Source organism: Arvicanthis niloticus, chromosome 8 (assembly GCF_011762505.2).
Source record: "Arvicanthis niloticus isolate mArvNil1 chromosome 8, mArvNil1.pat.X, whole genome shotgun sequence".
NCBI classification, from domain to species: Eukaryota; Metazoa; Chordata; class Mammalia; order Rodentia; family Muridae; genus Arvicanthis; species Arvicanthis niloticus.
In genome coordinates, this window is record NC_047665.1 from 2,691,461 (window position 1) to 2,712,037 (window position 20,577).

Below are 20,577 nucleotides of genomic sequence, written 5' to 3' on the forward strand. Positions count from 1 at the left end.
AAGCCATTGAGGGAGATGAAGATTTACAGAGCAAATCTCTCTTCTAGACCACAATATATGATTTCAGATGTAGACTTAAAAGATGTACCAATGCTACAATTCTCCCACATTCACAGGACAAAAACCACAAACACAGAAAGCATCAAAAAATATTACATAACAGCATGCTGGTTACTGTTCTTTAGATTATTTTAACCTCAGAATAAAGTTGGTCCTGCTGGTTCAGAGGAAGGCTACAGATGCTCCCAGCAGCCAGAAGAGGGCACTAGATCACCTTGAGAGTCGAATATGGCATTTGTTTAACTACTGTTCTCCTTCCATGAAGCTCTTCTCAGCCAACATACAGAGAGAGAGAGAGAGAGAGAGAGAGAGAGAGAGAGAGAGAGAGAGAGAGAGAGAGAGAGAGAGAGAGAGAGAGAGAAAGGAGAGCACCTACTAAGAAAGCTTTCAAAAGTGAAATTGCTTATAAAAAAAATCTCTAGCTCCTTTTAATCCTTTGCAGACTCAACCATGTTACTACATTGATGGGGTGCTCCAATCCAAGTCAGTGTGTGCCCAACCATTTCATCTTTAGTGTGGGGAAGCTCAAGGACATCCAGCTGGTTTTGTCTCAAGTCATATAGCAAAGACCACTGGACACCCCCCACCCCCCAAGCAATTTGCCTCAAAATTGGTGGGTGGAGCTGGAGAGAAGTGAACTCCAGGTGGGAGATTCTGATTTAGGCAGAGGCTCTGAGCAACAAGCTTCTTTCACATATGCTGATGGAGGGCGCCAAGAGGCCTTGGTCAGAAAGTCTTTTGAGATGGTGAAATGATTAACATAATTTACTTTATTTAGTGTCATTAAAAGCATTTTATTTTCCTATAAAGTCTGGGGAAGAGGAATTGAACCCACCTCCTCATTATCCCACCAGGAAGGACTTGGATTTCCTATGTGTACATATCACTGTACAAGGGTCTCAAAGGAAAATCATTGTCAGAATTTTAGAGCAATGGTCAAGAGCAAATTCTCATGGTTCCTGTTCACAAAAGAAAGTCTTTAGTCCCACCTTCAGATGTACTGTGAGCTCCCAATATTAGAATGCAGCACAGTTGTTTCATGTTAATTCCTCAGTACAGAGCCTGCCATAAAAGAGAAAAGAAGAATGCCAGGAAGCACCAGCATGAAGCTGTGATTTCCTTTACTGCCTGCTCTGCCTCTGAAATCTAAGCTCCATGACTTCCTGCTTCAGTGTTTTTACCCTTCTTAGATGGAACAGTGCAGAATCACTGCACAGGAAGAATTGGTATCAGTGTTTAGTCCCATCAGTGAGCCCAAGGCCTGGAGTGAAGGCAAGTGCCTGTTCATTGCCTCACTATGCATTTGGGCTCCCTAAGTAAGCATCTGGGGAATCAAGCCTACATCCTAAACCATCCTTTTTACACAGTCCAAGAAAATTGAAAACATATTTCAAAATTTCTCATATTCTAGAAGAATTAGAAGCATATTTCACAATTTATCAACATTTTGGAAAGATAGAAGTACATTCATATCTCTTCATAGTCTTTCTCTAGGGGAAGCTCTGTGGGCAATAGAATGAAAACAGAAGGATATTTTCAGAAACTCTTGTGTTGGTGGCATTCAGTTGTCACATCTCATTGTTATATTGAGGGGCCTAGCCTACAGAGGGAGTACCATGTGATTTAGGACCACATAATGTGAAACTTCTTAAAAACATATATATTATATCTGTTTCACTTCTCAAATTCTCTGTCTATTATGGCTGGTGAGATGCCAAGCAGGTAAGAACTCTTGCTGCTCTTCAAGAAGGCTAGGCTTTGATTTCAAGCATTCACATGGTGGGTAACAACCATAGGTAACTCCAGTTAGAGAAGATCTGATGCCCTCTTTGGTTTCTATGGAAACAAGGCATGCATGTGGTAAACAAACACATACACATATATACACTCATATACATAAAAAATAAAATAAATAAAATAAAAATCCAAAATATTGAAAAGCCAACCATTAGGAAAACAACCTAATCGACAATGGGATCTAAAACCAGGCAAAGAGTTCTAAAAAATGAAAATAAAATGGCAGTGAAACATTGTTTTTGAAATTTACAGAAGAAAAAGAGTATGATTAAAATATATGAAATCTCAAATAATAATTAAAATTGCAAAAAATTTTAAAATGTGGAAACTCATTCAATATCATTTGCCATCAAGGAAATTCATATTACACTACATTGAAGTTTTATCTTAATCCTTTCAGACTGACTAAAATTAAACAAGTGCTGGTGTTGGAAGACTAGAAAGGGAAACAAGTATTCACTTCTGGTAACATGCAAACTGTTACAACCTTTGTGAACATCAGTGTAAAAGCTATGAGTAGATCTACCCCTGATCCAGCTATGTAACTCTTGGATTACATACTCAAAGGATTGTATATCCTAATGTAGAGATAACTGCTCATCCATGTTCTTTGCTAAATGATTTACAACACCCAGGAAACAGAAACAGCCTAGAAGCCCACCCACTAATGAAGTGATAGTGAAAAATGTGTTTTATTTAAACAGTTGAATATTATGCAGCACTTAATAAAACAAAATTATGAAATTTGCAGGCAAATGAATAGAGATGGAAACAATAGTTTCAAGTGAGGGAGCTCAGGCCCAGAATTATCATGCCTTATGTACCTCTCATTTGTGGTTACTGACTTTGAAGGCTTAGATAGGGTTGAAGGTGGGAGGTCATAGGAGAGTAGGGCAAATAAATAACACTAAAGTCTATTAGGAAGCAGGGGGAGCGGGATGTGATGGGGGTTTCCGGAGGGGAAACCAGGACAGGGGATAATATCTGAAATGTAAATAAAGAAAATATCCAATCAAAGAACAGAAGAAAAGAGAAGTCATATGGAAACCTACTACTGTGGGAGACTTCATGTGAGTCAAAATGTTCTTACTCTATACTAGCATGGCAATGCCCTTAGTAGATACCATAGGATGACAAGAATCCCAGTGTCAGTGCTGAGTTACCACTTGGGAGCTGTTGACTGGTGAAGTTCCATAGAGCCCCAAACGTTACAGTTTATTGCCAATGCTAATGGTTAACCTCCTATTTTTAAAGAAACCACAAAGTTGATTCGCAGACTTCTGGTGGACATCTTTGGCTTATTGACAGGGTGGCCTGAGAGGACATAAGAAGTCAGTGAGGGAGGAGTTAGTCAGGCACAGTGGTCAGAGGGACCTTGCAGCTCTGACTGTCTAACAATCAGGTTGCCTCTTAATTTATACAGGTTTCACAAAACAAAGACAAACTAATGATTATCTAAGAAGTACAGATTGTATCATTTTGTCTTTGGACATGTGTTTGATTTTTCATTGTATGTCCTGGGTTACAAATTCAGTCACAAGTAGAAAATACAAATAGAACAGATTTTATTTTTATTAGTAGCTCTATAAGTCCCATTCAAAGAATCCAAAGAACGTTTCCATCAAAACGAACACATTTATTATATGATAACCTGCTTCTAGGCTGGCAGTATCTGCAGTTTTAAAGCACTGCAGACAAACAGAAACTATTAGAACTAGTCTTTTTATGGATAGCATGTACTAATATATAATTCCTTTTAGGATATCATTTCATCATCTATGCTATAAAGGAGTAAAAGTTTATTTTAATCAACCTAACTTACTGAGTTCTATTCCTCCAAGGGTGTACCCTGTATGATTCCACATTTTTAAACTACATTTTAAGAAAGCTCTACCATATTGGAAAAAGAGGCCTTAATCTGTCACTAATTCTCCTGGGCAATCAGAGTTAGTCAATTGTCTTTTTACCATGCACCAATTATACTGTTTGAGTTTACTTAAGGGTGGCTACCCCAAGAAGATTTTTGGTTTCGTGGCCTAATTTAGAATTTCCCAGCTCACTGCCTACATATTACAATCTCCAGGGCATACAGAAGGCTTGCAAGTAGGCCCAGATAAAGTTATTTTCCTAAAAGCATAAGGGATAGTAAGTTTAGGACTTTCCCAACTGAAGGTTCAGACAATTTTCTTGGGAAAAGACATAAAACAAATCAGAATGCACAAAGTTTCCAAGAATGCAACATTTAGTGAACAATCCTAAAATTGTGTGACAGAATTATCATGATTGCAGCAGTTAGCTCAGCTGTGCTGGAACTGGGTCCAACAGCTGTTCTTGCTGTTTCAACAGGCTCTGCTCTACCTGGCTTGAGACAAAAGACTTAACAATGCCTGAATAGTTACTATGTTGTGGCCTGCTGTGCTCTGCCTGGCTTCGCCTTTCAAAGGCTGGAATTAAAGGCATATGCCACCACTGCCTGGCTTCAAACTGCCGCTCTGGTCTTCAGGTCGGGGTCTAGAGAGAGAGAGAGTGGGGATAAGGAGAAGAGATGCAAGGAATGGAGACAAGACAGAGGTTCTAATCAAGTCTCAAGTCTTTTTATTCAAGGGAAATCTGAGGTATTTATACACTTTTGCCACACCCCTTGTAGGCACATGATATGATGTAAGCCTTGGAGGCATGGCTAGCATGTGGATAGCTGCTTTCTAGCCGCTTTCTGCTAAAAGTAGGCTCCCAACATCTTGCTTTAAGACTTTTGCCATTTCCTTTAGATATGCCTGTGCCAAAAGACCCTGGCTGAAGAAAGAAAGTCCTGACTTGGAAGCTTCATCTCATCTTGGTAGTTTTATTAGTGCTATGAAGTGGATGTTTCTAGAAAAGTCTGATATCAGTCTTACACATCTGCATATCCTGAGAGGTATAGCAATACAACTAGCCTGGAAAAACATTTCTGTTGGTAAAATGATGACATGAATGTTGTAGAAGCAAACAATTTTGTGATTGGATTTAAAGCCAGGTACACAAGAAGAAATTCATACTTTGGACCATTATCAGTCCAAGAGTCTGTGACTAGCCTAGTTATACGCCCTAGAGGAGAAAGTACTATTATTATTTCTTTCAATGAACATAGTATTAAACTGACTCTTAATGACCTTCTTTTTTTTCTGTTTTGTTTTGTTTTTCGAGACAGGGTTTCTCAGTGTAGCCCTGGCTGTCCTGGAACTCTGTAGATCAGGCTGGCCTTGAACTCAGAAATCCGCCTGCTTCTGCTTCTGCCTCCCAAGTGCTGAGATTAAAGGCATGCACCACCACCGCCTGGCATGACCTTCTTTTATAATTATACATTATTACATCTCTCAGCTCTCTTCAGTAGCTTATATTTGTAGTAGGTGGGAATTAACAGAGAGATCCACATCTGGTTGAGGTGAAGAGACTAAGAGAACATGAAATTTTCGGCACTCCATGGAACATATATATCATGCCCTCCCTCTGGAGGAGAAGGCATAATGATTATAAGAGCCCAAAGGGGTATATGATTACACAGAGACAGCACTTTTGAGACACATTTGGGAAGCAGCACATATGAATTCATAGTAGTGGTGACAGCATATACAAAGTCTGTGCAGGCTTAAGACTGAAAAAATTCCAGTATGGAAAGGAGAGATAGGCATTAATTTCCATGTCTGGCTGAAGAGCTACTGCCAATTTATAGCTACTGAGGCAATCAGCTGTCTTGAAGAGAGATACTGGAAGGTGATCCATACATCAGTGGAAGACCACATGTTCAACATAATAGTCACAACACTGTTATTCATAAATAACTAAGACAAATAAAACACAAATGAATGAATGATCAAAAACACAAACAAAACACAGTTAGAAAAATCAATTTTGGTGACTTATTTTAGTGAGAGGAAAATTCAGTTTAGATCTTTATATTGAGAGATCCACAATTAAACACATGCCATGGGGTTTAACTGAGAGTTTCATACATGTCCGTCATGGGTTTTCTCTTCAGACAATGTGTCCTCACCCATGAGGATCTGGTAGTCTTGGAAATCAAAGCATTGCTAAAGAAGGCTTCTTTCTGTGGCTGATTTTTTAGATGGGGCTGATAGCTAAATACCAGTGAGGGATTCTGTGTAGCTGGAGTTTGCTACTTTGTTGGTTCTTCTTCCTTCCACCATTCTGCACCTCTTTTCTTCATACCCATACAAACTACTAGCACTAATTATGAGAGAAAAAAGAATAGATCAAAACCAGAAACAGATTCCTAAAAAATGTTAGCAGTCAGAAATGGGGTGGTGTTATTGTTAGACTACTTCCTGCTGATTAGGTTAAGTTTTCACTTTCAGGATATCTAATTTCTTCTTCCTCCTCCTCTGCCTCCTCTTCTTCTTCTTTATTCTTTTTGCATGACCCTTTAACAAACCGTAGCCAACATCCACAACCAACCAACCGACAACCCAAACCTGCTCTCAATACCCTAGCACTTATATAACTTCTGAGAAGTCCCCAGAATTTAAAGATGACACAACAACAAATAGTATCTTCAGCTTGCAAACTCATGCCTTTGCTAGAGCACGAAGCAAATTATAACCAGCTGCTGTGAAGCAGCCCCAATATCCCCACACCTGAAATTAAAATAAAAACATATTCTTATAACATTTCTGTATTTTTAAAGAAACAAAAATTCCAAAATTCTCACTACAGTTTAATTTTGATGTGAGCATTTTATGCACACTCCTCCTGTCATTTACAACAGTCCTTCATACTGGTTCCCAAATGTCAATAGATGTACTGATGTTCTGCAGGCTTGGGAAAACTCAACTATCTGGATACAGTTTCATAGCAGATTTCAGAAATGTGTTTTCCTAGCAAGATCTCAAGGATGAAGTTGCTACTGATCATGACCTCACATCAGTGAATAATTTTTTAGATTCTACTATGCTGTATACAACTAATCTTATGCATTGAAGTATTCACTATAGTAGGGGATACATGTAGAAGGTGGTGCCAGTTACCTTTTTTGTGGGGCAATTATTTCAAATCTCATTATGCTAGAATGGATTTAGAATGGCGTATGAAAATTAGATCATTTATTCAATATCTGTTGAATAATACTTGGCCCTGCTCAATTTAGATCTCTGAGTAAGCTAACACAATATGTGTACATCCTTCCATTGACTCATGTCATGACATATAATTTACTCTGCATATTCAGCATTGAAAGTCCCAGAGCCATAATAGAGGCAGACTGTGATCTTGAGGCCATCTAAGACAAGAATCCATGTTTCTGTAACAGTATCCTCATTTAATCAAGATGGCTCTACACCTAATATACACTGAAAAAGATATTCTAAGTAAATTGCCACATAAGGGCAGATTGTTCTGTGATACTTGCTATGTAACATGCAGGAAGACTTTGTTGAAGACAATAGAGAAATGTATATGGATAACATGAGAGGGTTCTGCACTGTGGGTGAATAATGTACACTCTCAGAACAAAGACTCAGAACAATTTATACCCATTTAAGGAGATACTATAGCCAAGGTCTGAAGTAGGGTTTCACAAAAATATGAAGGAGATTAGAAACAGCAGGATAAAGCTAAATAGATGTTCAGGATTCTTGCAGCAAACAGCCCAAATTGAGGAGATTTATTCAGAATGTGGTGGTGGAGGAAAGTTCAGATCAGATGTGATTAGACAGCAAGGGTGAGTGTATGTACTGATCTGTTTTATCAGAATTTCTGTCTGACATGGATGTATAGAGATATTGATAGACAACTCAGAGATGGGAATTGAGCAGGACCAGGTATTATCCAACAGAAACTGAATAAATAAATATATTTCAATGATTTACAATGAGCACTATGTTGTACTTACCTAGTGTAGTATCCTTCAATATCATCTGTGCCCTGAACAGCTCTCCACCTGACCCTACCTGCTCTTGGATGTTGGGGACAAGTTGGTGCAGAGTCAGTGACACAGATCTGGGAGCAGGTGAGATGCTGCAGCAAGCTCATCTGAGCACTGTTGAAAGCTCCTTTAGTACCTTCCACACACACCCCCATTAGTTCCAAAGAAGTGTCTATTTTAAACAGCAGTTCCTGATTGGCTGGCATTATTTGCACCAGCAATCCTTGGTATCTCAGGTAGTCCTCAATTAGGTCCTCCTGCAGGAGATGCTGTTTTAGCTGCACAACCCCCAGCATTTACATAGAGGCAGCCCTGCCATTCCTGCTATATCCTATGTTAAGAATTGTCTTGGTTAACATTATATTTTGTGCACACTGGGTAGGTTAGGTTGTTGGACAAATGAGATTCATATCTTTCTGCCCAGTCTCCCCAATAGCAAGAAAGGGAACCAATCAAGTCATATAAAATATTGTTTCTCCATGTAAAAATATATTATGCAATATGAAGAAAAATTTGGTCTAAATTATGAGGGATTAATTTGTTTCTTAATCATCCCCCCTTTAAATATTAGTGCAACGGAAATAACTCTTATCATGACTGTGGTAAGAGAAAACATTCAACTCACAAAAGTAGTCAAATTCCTATACAAAAAAAAATAAGTTGCTGAATGCTGAAGGTGTCAGAGGTAAAGGGAAGGATTATTGTCTGATGAATCCAGAGTCATGGTTTCAATGAATAGAATCAAGGCATTCTAGAGGTACACTTGTTTGTTTGTGTCACATATGAATGTGCTCTGTATTTAATAAAATGATGAAGCAAGTTTTCTGATTCTCGACTGAACTATTCTGGCAAAAGTGCTTAGTCAGTTTGCATTATGTATGTCCTGCCTACAAGGATTAAAGTGGCTCTGATGTGTATTGTTGTGTGAGTGTTGGTGTCTTGGGAGTGTATCATGAGAACCAGAAAAGGAAATAAAATCTGCTGTGGCTTGAGTTACAAGAGATTGCCAGTTGCAAGGCAGGTGTGCTGGGGATGGAGCAAAGGTCTTGTGGTGGACAACCTAGTGCTCTTAAGCTCGGAACTGTGTGTCCAGCCACGAAATGGCTTTACCTGGGATCTCGGACTTAAACTATAAATTTTACTTTTTCATGATCTATGCTTTATCCTCTGAGATCTCCTCATGGAAGGAACAGCCAACTCATCACATAGGGTTACAATATTGAGAACTTGGCCTAGGTCAGAGGCAGCATTCCAGACACCCTCCTACATCCAGAGACAGCTGACCATCAGGTGCTTCAAGACAACGAGGCTCACAGGTGAGACCCCTCCCCTCCACTCTGATATGTGGACCTGCAGGGTACAAACCTTCTCAGGCTACAACTCAACCTGGGGGCAGAGCTGACACTCCAGACCCCCTTCCACACCCAGAGACTGATTGACTCTCGGGTGCTCCTACACAATCAGGCTGTCCTATCCTATCCTTGGTTGCTATTCTTAAACCTGTAGCTTACCTTTAGGATGCATATATACATATATTGAATATAGTACTATTCATGGGCTCAATAACACATGTTGGTAATCAACCTTGGCGGTTTTGCCCATATGGTGATGCATTTAAAATCATGATATCTCTCAGCATGATCTTCCCAGTTTCTATTAGGATAATAGATGGCCCATGCATCAGGGGATGGGGAGTTAAGGGTACATTTTATGCATGCATTGTCATCATTTAAACTTGGACTAGTTCAGAAGGCTTTACTGTTTCTCTCAGTTAATCCAGCTATGGTTTTCCTGTGGAGTTGAAAGATTGCGTGTTTGATATGGTTATTCCCATGTCAGCAACACATATTCCCTTTGAGATTTCACTCATTCAGGTCTTCTTCTGCTCTTAACACCCTAGTAAAGACAGAAGTGAAGTTTTTTGTGTATGATTATAGGGAGCTGCTTAGCCAGTATGTGGCAAAGTAGTCCCTGCATGGAGCCCTTGGAGAAGCCATTGCATTAGACTATGAAAGTGAACTTTCTGGTATGTTGGAGACCCCAAGAAGTTGAAGACACAAGAGACATGAGATATCTATTATTGGGAGGTGCAAACAAGGAATACAAGTAGCCTAGGTAGCAAAGATGAAAGAACAGAACCATTTAAGAATTTTATCATCAGACACGGAGCTATGGTATTTGGAATTGACCAGTTGGGTTTCAGTTTTACTTGAGCCAGTATTTCTTCACTATTCTCTGATTCTTTCCTTTGGAGTGGTAACGTATATTTTGTACCACTGTATTTTGGAAGTATATGATTTGCTTTTTGACTTAGCAAATGGTCAATTAAGAGATTGCCATGAGTCTAAGAAGATGTCTTGAACTTTGAACATTTATTTTTTCCTTTTATTGAAAATAGATTATTTTCTCAAACACTATCCTAGTGAAAGTTTCTTCTCCTTCTACTTCTCCCAATTTCTCCTCCACTTCTTCTTTTTTTAATCTGGATCCACACCCTTTCTGTCTCTGTCTCTCATTAGAAAACAATAGGCTTTGAAGAGATAACAACAAAACATCACAAAAAAATATGATTGAACTATCACAGCAAATTTGGACAAGGCAAACCAAGAGAAGGAAAAGAGCCCAAGGTAAGGCATTGAAATCTGAGACTCATTAATCCACAAACTCAGGAGTCCCATAAGAATATTAAATTAAAAAGTAGAATATATATTCAGAGGACCTGGTGCAGACATGTACAGGCCCCGTGCTTGCTGCTTCAGACTCTGTGAACTTTGAACTTTTAAAACATGTTGAGATGGAAAGAATATAGGGACTTTTGAAGTTGGACTAAATGTGTTTTGAGTTATGGTATTCCCACAATTCTACTGAGGCCAAGGAGTGGAATGTCGTAGTTTAAATGATAATGACCCTCAAAGGCTCACATGTTTCAATGCTTGGTCCACAGTTGATGGAACTATTTGGAAATGTTTAGATGTGGCTTCATTATAAAAGCTATGTCACTGGAGGCATAGTTTCCAAAAGGCATATGCTAATTTCAGTCTCCTCTTTGCTTCTTTCTTAATATGTGTAGATATGATGTCTCAGTTGTTTCTGCTGCCATCAACTGTAAACTTCTGAAATTATAGCTTAATGAAATACTTTTTTAATTAGTTGCTTTGGCCATGGGTTTTTATCATAGCAATAGAGAAAAAACTAATGCATGGTCATAGTAGTGAAGAAACTTCTATAAGTTCCTATTATATTCATAGATTAGTGCATCTCTTAGTCTTCATCCAAGAAACTTCTCTTTGCTGTAGATGCTGATTAACACAGAGACCCACAACTGGTCAAGATGCAGAGAGTAGGAAACTTTGGAATGCCCAGTCATAATTAGAGATGTATATGTCATATTTCTCCTTTAAATATGTAACACTCATTATGGAAAAGTGTAGACAATGAGTGTCCAAGCCAGGGGTAGTTGATGATTAAAAGGGAACTGTTTTGACATAACAAGTAACTACAAATGTGAACTCACAGACAATGTCACAGGATGCACTAGACAATGCAAATTAAGGCAAGATCAAATGTCAACACTGAGTGGGCTTGTGGACACAGATTCTCACCATTAACCATAGTGCTATTGGCAATTTGAGCCTCTTGGAGTGGGTGATTGAGTTTTTTTCTTACACTTTAGCCGTTGGTAAGCTGACTATACCAGTGAAAGGTATAAATTGGGTAAAAATTGTTGCTGATGTGTTTAAATAATAAAGACACAGATTTGTGTGGGTAGGAAAGTGAGAAAGATCTAGCAAGAGTAAAGAGGGTGATTAATGAGATCAAAACACATTATATGAAATACCCAAAGAACAAATTAAATAAAAGAACCATTTCAGAGCTGATTTCTATCCTGTGCTCATATTCTAGACATTGTCCACCATATTCCTTATTGGTGGACAGGGGGGTTGTGGAACCAATCTGCTAATGTAACTATTATTCTTTGAGAAAACCCTCTAAATTCTGTTGACATTTGGGTTACACTAAGGGATTCAGAGTTCTAACAGCTTCACTATCTTCTGTTTTCTTGGGTGAGATGTCAATTTCTATCCTAGAGATCAACACCTGTCTACAGTATGCAGTAATTTGTGGTTGATCACAATGAGGAGAAATTGCTGAAAATTCAGGACAGATTCAGGTGACTAGAATGAGTTGAGTAGAGATGAGAGATTCTGATGGCTTAGACACAGATTCTTAGTAATAAATTGCATCTAAATCTCATGCATGCTGGAGGATAATTTAAGACGATGGTTAGAATGTTCATTAAGATGATAAGTGGCACAGTGATTATTTAATATCACTAATCATTGCATTTTCCTGATGAAATTGGGTGAAGTGGAAATTGCCCAATCTCAGTTTGTAGCCAAGTAGAAGGTTAGGGATCTGAAAATGCAAAAGGATGCCAGCAAAACAGAATCAGAGTTGAAGAGATAGCTGGAAAAGATGGTCAGGCTTCAAATGGGACATAGTGGAGGAAGAAAACCGGGATCAGATTTGAAGGGAGATCAGATAACAATAATGATTTGTATAGGAGTCCTAACAGGAATAACAGGACACAGGGACATAGACAGCCATTGTTTGCAAAAACCCAGGATCAGGACAAGGTAGTATTCAACAGATGTTGAATTAATAAATAAATATTCAATGACTTAGTGACATTATAATAATGTGCACTTTTTATTTCTTAAAGATCCTTCACTGTTTCTTCTATATTTATAAATATATTGGTTAAGTTTAAATGTTGTGTTGGGTAGTGTAGGTTATAGTGTTGACAGGTAACATATATTACTTTCCTGATCTAAGGAAGCAGAAAATGCCACAGTCAAAAGACAAACAGAATATGAAATCCCTATGTGTCCTGTTTTGACTTAAAATGACCCTCATAGTTCCATAGAGAATGGAATTATTAGGAGATGTAGCCTTAGGTGTGGCTTTTTTGAGAAGGTGTGTCACTAGGGGTTGGACTTTGAGGTCTCAGATGCTCAAGCCATGCCCAGTGTGGCACTCTTCCTGTGGATCAAGATGTAGAACTCTGATCTTTCTCTAGCTCCATATCTGCTTGCATGTAATCATGATAGCAGTATATTTAAATGGACTCTGAAATAGTAAGCAAGTCTCAATTAAATGTTTTCCATTATAACAATGGTCATGGTCATGTTGTTTCTAACTAAGATACCATGTAATAGAAAATTATAAAACCTTAGTAAAGGATGATATTTTAACAGTATTTCCTGGGTACTAATTTCTTTCCAAGTGGTCCACTTTCAATACTGGTACAGAGGAAAGTACTTCCAATATGGTGATTGTAAGGAAAACTCAACATGGTGATGGTAATGCAAATTCCTAAACAGAGAAATTGAAGTGAGGGGTAGTATAGTTGAGGACATGGATTAGAGGATTATTGTTTAAGAAGTCCAGAGTTTCTCTAAAGAAAAGTAGATCTTCCCAGCGATCTACTTGGTGATTCTTGCACAACAGTGTTGTTCCTAAGGTCACTGAAATATACATATATGCAGTAAAAGTGGGAACTTTCAGGTGATATATGTGCTACCTGGTGAAAAGATTGACATTTTATAGTTCTTGCCAATACGTTCTTCATTTAAATGGAAGTACAAAAAGCCAGACAGTCCTAGGGGACTCTGGGAGCAAGGAAATTCACTTTGCCTCTTAGGTTTTAGTCTTGACTGTTGTCTTGTTTGAGAATAAATTTCCCCTAAAGATTCCTATGAAAATCATGTCTGTTACACCTTGAGGGGAGGACAAAGTCATTTCCAGGTTTGTATTCTCATAGGATCTCATCCTAGTCGTAGATTAACCAGGGAATATGGTACTGGTTTATGAAGAAAACCATTTTTTTCTTGAGCCACTCTTTGAGCAAAAAGTCACGTATGAAATGAATGACTGTAGAAAGGCTAACTATCTAGCCCACAGCTACCCCCTTAGGACAAGTAGGATAAGATCTACTTAGAGTCTGTATATCTGCAGCCTGAAGGCTAATCACATTACTGCACAGCAAAGCAGAAGAAAAAAACGTGGGGTTTAAATCCTGAATAAAGTGTTGTTGGCCCAGATCCTGGGAATTCAGTAGTCTTTTAAGGCTGTGCAGTGGACTGAGGCAGCAGCAGTCTCTACAGGTAACATTCTGCAACCACTAGAGCAGAAAAGTAAGTGTCCATGAGAAAGAGCCTGGAGATACTTTATGGATACTCAATCATCAGCCTAGGAATGAGAATATTTTCTTAACCTCAGTATCCCTGCTATGTGAATATAGAGAAGGGTGGAGAAGGTAGGGAGAAAACCCGACATCTCCTGGGTTCAGGTTTGTACAGGATTCCATTATGTTAAAGTCTGGTTTTGTCTGCGAAGACTGACATCTGGTACCATATAGAGTAGGGACATGTCCATCTAATCCTGGGCCTACAGAGATAATTTTCTTACATGTCACCACTGGATGAAAGCTGCTTTTCATGATTGGCATGAGTAGATGTAATAGTAGGTGGTATGACTCTAGTCAAGAACTATAGAGGGCATGGCTTAAGAGACCCAGCATATCTTGATTTGAAATCCCAGTAGTGGCTTTCTCTAGTATCTCTTGTTCACTGTTGTCTCTGTCTCACAGTGGCTTTTCTGTGTAACTCTCTCCTCACTGAGGTAATGTGTGTTGTTCCAAAGACCTAAGGGTGGGACAGATGGATCAGAAGTTGTAGAACTTCCCTGATTTTGCCAGGAAGTGTCAAGAGTTAATGCTTAAATAAGCCCATCTATTGATGTGTGTAAGGCAGGAATATGGTGCTTTGTGGCCCAATTCCTGAAGAAACCTTGTGCTATATAAGAGAAGCTTTGGTTTATTACAAATCTTAGGTTAGCTATGTCACAAGTCCATAGCTTTATAAGTTTTGATCTTTGTTATCTTGATACATTTCTAGTAGATATACTGCTCACATTTCTACAATTGTCATGTGCTGCATCTCTCTCCTTTATCTATCATGTCTATACACCTATCATTCATCTATCTGTCTATCATGACTATCTATCATCTATCTATCATCTATCTATCTATCTATCTATCTATCTATCTATCTATCTCTATCATCTATTTATTTATATATATTTATTTCTCATATATTACATCTAGATTAGAGCTTATCCTTTCTCCAATTCTTCCTGGTGCTGTCTTTTTTTATGAAAAATTAAATGTCATTCATTGAGCCTTTAAATATATATGATATATATAAAATGGATATATATATCCATTTTCAAAAATATTTTGATAAATATTTGGAATAATAGTTCAAATAATTGTATCTACCATGGATTTTTTTTCCAGGAAGGAGTAAGAAGGCATTTTAGAAGTGTTGGTGTAGCCACGCCTTCATTTCTCCTCCCTCTCTACATTTTGGAGTCATGACTCCTGCTGTCTTCCTGGCCATCCTGTGCTTGGGAAGGGCCTCATCTTCACCAGCACCTGATCCCAATTTGGATGCTGAATGGCAGAGGTGGAAAATAAAATATGGAAAAACATACAGTCTGGTTGGTAATTTTGGACCTGTCCAGAGGGAACCTAGAGAGCTTGCTGATGGGGGTTATGGGTATAATAGAGGCCATAGAAACTACCTTTTTCTGAAAAATTACATAATTTTTCTTCACCTACTGCAGTAAGTACTTTGTCAGCTTCTGTGTGGTTAAAAACAAGTCATTCATTATTTTTATTTCCAGGAGGAAGAACCACAGAGAAGAGCAGTATGGGAAGAAAATATGAAAAAGATTGAACTGCACAATGGGGAGAATGGACTGGAGAAGCATGGTTTCACCATGGAAATGAATGCTTTTGGTGACATGGTGACTGTGACATATATAGCATTACAATGTGTTTTTCTCTTCAATTCATTGGTGTCTTTTGCTTTTCAATGATACACACACACACACACACACACACACACACACACACACACACACATATATATATATATATATTTTTACCTTAAAGACAGGTGAAGAATTCAGGAAATTGATGATTGAAATCCCCGTCCCAACTGTCAAGAAAGGAAAAAGTATCCAGAAACGTCTGTCTGTAGATATACCTAAATTTATAAACTGGAAAAAGAAAGGCTATGTTGTTACCCCTGTGCGGAGACAGGTATTACTGTGTTACATGCCCATCTTCATCAGCCACTGGGGAAGTTGGGAAGGGGCATGTCTGTGTGGACTGAGTGAGTTCATTTTTATAAAATTTTATTCTTCTTGTGCTTTTATACAAGGCATATCAATCATTTCCACCCACCATTACCTTAGAATTGCCTCTCCACCAAGTGTCCTCTCATATCTTTAGACTTCATGTCATCTTTCATTACTATTTATAACCTGCCCTTATGTGTGTGTATGACAATGAGCACTGTGCATGAACAAACCACCAGCAGTCAAGTCTCCAAAGAAGACTACCCTTCCCTTAACAGGCTTGCATCAGCTGCCAGTGGGTCATTTTCTGACACAGTATTAAGTTTTCTCATGTGGAGTTGATATTTGTTTGTGAATGATTGTCTCTTGTTCTCTGCTTAGGGCAAATGTAATTCTTGTTGGGCTTTCTCTGTGACTGGTGCCATAGAAGGGCAGATGTTCCGGAAAACAGGCCGACTGATCCCTCTGAGTGCACAGAACCTAGTGGACTGCTCTAGACCTCAAGGCAACAGGGGCTGTTACATAGGCAATACATACCTTGCATTGCAGTATGTGAAGGAAAATGGTCTAGCGTCTGAGGCATCCTATCCATATGAAGAAAAGGTAAAGGGATTCTTTATGCTATTGTCATGTGAGGGCTGTTATTGCAGTACTGTCTTCGCAGGTTTGACTATTGATATGGTTTCCTTGTAGGTGATCCTACTTCTACAAACATGGAGAACATGTAAAACCTTTAAATGAAATATACACTTCTTCACTATGAAAAATTCTTATTAACAGTGACACTGAAATGGATGTCAATGACAACATAATTTTCTGTTCCTAATATCCCAGTATCATTTTGTTTTCTGGCATAATGTATAAAAGTCCTGATGTGGGAAGGCTCAACTGCGAAGACTGTGTTGTTCTGACTCTTGATCCACAGAGCCCAGAGAGAAGTAACCTGGTCTTTTAACTCTTTACATTTTCAAGGAAGGACCATGCAGGTATAATCCAGATAACTCTACTGCTAGTATCACGGGCGTTGGGTTTGTCCAAGCAAATGAGGATGCCCTAATGCATGCGGTGGCAACTATAGGGCCCATTTCTGTTGCAGTCGATGCAAGGCATGTATCTTTCCTGTTCTATAAAAGAGGTAAGCCTGTGCTCTTTTAGATATTAGTTGAAAAATTTGTAATGTTCCATGGTATTTCTGTTAAACAGACTTATTTTTCAAAATATAAAACATGATGCATTCATGTGGGTTTTCATATTTTGCAGCTATCCATTCAATAATCTTGTGTATCATTTGTACTTGATACGACAGCCCCTTGCATGTGAGCATTGTGTAATCCATAAAACTTACTGTTTTAACTTAATTTCTCATTTTTTCTACATGTGGTATGGCTTTAAGATGTTTAGTGAAATGGCTTTTCTAGAATAATTTAATGAGGGTCTTGAATTAAGTAACGTATAGTCAGGGGTGTTTGCTTGCAAAGGGGTTCTATCAATGAAAACACAAAATGTGAATGAATCATCTTCTGTGCATGTTCATAATCACTTGGATTTCTCTGGATTCTAATGAGGACTTATATCAAGATTCCTTTCAATGACTGATGCTATGGTTACTGGAGTTTCTGTCACTTCAATAAAATCAGAAAGCAGCTCACTTATTGTTGGTGACCATTGTCCTTATCAAGTTTCTGGGCCTCTCACTGCTTTGTGGATTTTATATTTCAGGTATATATTACGAGCCCAACTGCAATAGTTCTGTTGTCACACATTCTATGTTACTGGTTGGCTATGGCTTCATAGGAGAAGAATCAGATGGCAAGAAATACTGGCTGGTCAAGAACAGGTATAAGCTGCCAATATTATATTTGGAGTTGGAAGGAGATATTTTTCAGTTTCTAATGACAGTTTGCAGAAGTCCTAGAAAATATTATTCCACTTAAGTTAAACAAAAACATTTTCTCTTACTTTATATTCTCTTATGTATGTGAGTGTTGTGTGTGTGTGTGTGTGCATATGGACACATGTGACTGTGTGCTTGTGTGTGTGTATACATACATGTTTACAGACACCTGTATGTGTGTTTGCTTATATGCAGACCATAAATATACATTAGTTGTCTTTTTCATTTGTCTTCCACTTATCAGTATAGGTATTGAAGTTTGCCAACACAAAGCATTCACTCATACAAACTTATATATAAATAAAAGTAATAAAACTTAAATGCCAGGTTACCTTAACACTCAGGAATTCTGTCTGAATTCCCAGAGGCAAGACATAACTGGTAAACAAAGGGTAGACACACTAACCAAGAGAGTGAACTCTAGAATAAGCAAGATTCTTTCCTTTTGCATGGCAGGGCATAACCCTCTTTGGTATTTTGACAGCTAGAATAAATGACTCATACTGCAAGGTCACCGTACTCATCCACTGGTTTCCTTGGGTGCTAATATCACACTTGTGCCATCTATTTTCTAAAATATGACACAATCTTTATTTCTGAACCACCCATGATAGGAGAGTGTTTTATCATTTTCTTGCTGAGATTTTCACATGTGAGAAAATTCTTGGTTTCAAGGCGTACACCCTCTGCCTTTTCTCCTGCTTTCTATTAAGTTGTCTTCTGGCTCAGTGCTCAAATGAGGAATTATTATAATAATGTACTGTGCCGTGTAATTTTCAATAAATAGAAAACATGATTTCTTTCAGCATGGGTACAAGATGGGGCGATAGAGGCTATATGAAGATTGCCAAAGACCAGAGAAACCATTGTGGAATTGCTACATATGCCCTTTACCCCAGAGTGTGAACTGCCTGGTGTTGACAAAGAAGGAATGGACAGAAGACAACATGTAAAGAAGAAGCACTTCCTTTTGGCCACCGCTGTGAATAAAAGACACTGTAGTCATTGAAAAGCCAGTTGTGATGTGAATTATGTGACATATTTACTCTCATAAGACATGACTATTACTATAACTGATCCCATGCACTGGTTTGTATTTGTTTTCTAATAACAATATTATCTTTATTTTTCCTATAACAAATTCAGGCTTTAAAAATAAAGGTTTCTTTAGATGTTGCTCAGCCAATTGCTTTTCCTCTATTGAGAGTACTCTGTTTAGATCTGTACCCTATTTTTAGCTTGCATGATTTTTAAATTTAATTTCTTGAGTTCTTTATATATTTTGAGTATTAGTCCTCTATCAAATGTACAGTTGGTAAAAATTGTTTCCCATTCTGGTGGGGTCAAGCCTGGCATCCAGTTCGGGTATCAGGGGAAGGCAGTGAAGCGTGGCATTGGTGAACAGGAAAAAAAGTTGATGAGTATTGGTGATTAACTATAACTCTTTGCTATTCTGTGGTCAAATGCTGCTGGCTTCTGGCAGTTAGCTTCTTCTTATAGCAGTAGGGGTTTAAGAAGGAAAGTTTAGTTGCTTGGGCTCTTTTCTCTTTGAAGCCTGGGCTGCTTACTAATCAGGTGAGAGGCTCAGAACTTGTTAACTCTTTGTGAGCCAGAGAGAAAGGAAAAGAAAGAAAGTAAGGCACACAGAAAAACACACACATTCTGGATGAAGTGGAGGAAGAAAAGCAGCAACAACCTTGTATTGCTGTTTCACTTTTTATACTTTCTCTAAAAAAAAATACCTCATATGAATATCAGGTAGAATTTTTACAGCAGAACAATTAATTACATGAGTTTCTAAACACTTTTTCATTTTATTAGTTCATAGTAAGTTTAAGGTAATAGCTAATGTCATAGATCAATAAGGTTTAAGGAGTTACCACAAAATTGTTTACATGTCTTTTCATTAAAATATTATCTGACTGAACAATCATTATCTGTCTTCTGGATCCATCAGTTTATTATGAGTTAGTTTATGTATGTATGTATGTATGTATGTATGTATGTATGTATGTATCTATCTATCTATCTATCCATCTATGTATGTATGTATATGTATACACTGTAGCTGTCTTCAGAAACAGCAGAAGTTACTAGATACCACTACACATTTTTGTGATGCACCATGTGGGAATTGAAATCAGGACCTTTAGAAGAGCAGTCAGTGCTTTTAACTGCTGAACCATCTCTCCAGTCCCTCATAATGTTAAAGAAATAATTTTTATGTCCCAAGTTAGTACTGTTTTGTTTGCCTGTGTCTTATTATTTTGAAGTTATATATAGATAAACTAGTCAATATTTTATTTTCTGTCCATTTCCAGAATATGGAATGGTCCACTTCCAGTATATGACATTTAGTTACCAGATCATGGTCTCATACCTAACCTAGAAGGAATGTTTTACTTGATTGTGAATTTGTTCCAACCCTGCTTTCTTTTCCTAGTGCAATTAGCCTGTGACATGTGAAGGTTTACAGAACTCTATTTGCAGCTTTCATTCTATAGAGGGCTTGAAATTACTTGTATCAGTTTAGAGTTCTATAAAATTATTATCAGAAGTTAAAAATCATCAATTCATCTATATAGCATTACAGCATGAGAGTATGTCTTCTTGCTGATCTGCAAGAAATTTGCCCAATAGAGTGCGTTGATTCCCAGGAATCATTAAGCTATGTAATAGTGATAGCAAAGACATATCAATA

The 20,577-nt window shown here is 38.0% G+C and overlaps 2 protein-coding genes across 2 annotated transcripts in view; both read left to right on the plus strand.

The window, feature by feature from the left end:
- LOC117713738 (uncharacterized) overlaps nucleotides 1-20,577 on the plus strand; it is a 67,214-nt gene that overhangs the window by 22,892 nt on the left and 23,745 nt on the right. The gene's annotated exons all lie outside the window — the stretch shown is intronic.
- Nucleotides 15,212-18,782, plus strand: LOC117713962 (cathepsin M-like). Its single transcript, XM_034510528.1, has 7 exons — nucleotides 15,212-15,337; nucleotides 15,524-15,646; nucleotides 15,795-15,944; nucleotides 16,364-16,585; nucleotides 16,955-17,117; nucleotides 17,702-17,819; nucleotides 18,683-18,782. The coding sequence occupies exons 1-7, from the start codon at nucleotides 15,212-15,214 to the stop codon at nucleotides 18,780-18,782; spliced, it is 1,002 nt and encodes a 333-aa protein (XP_034366419.1).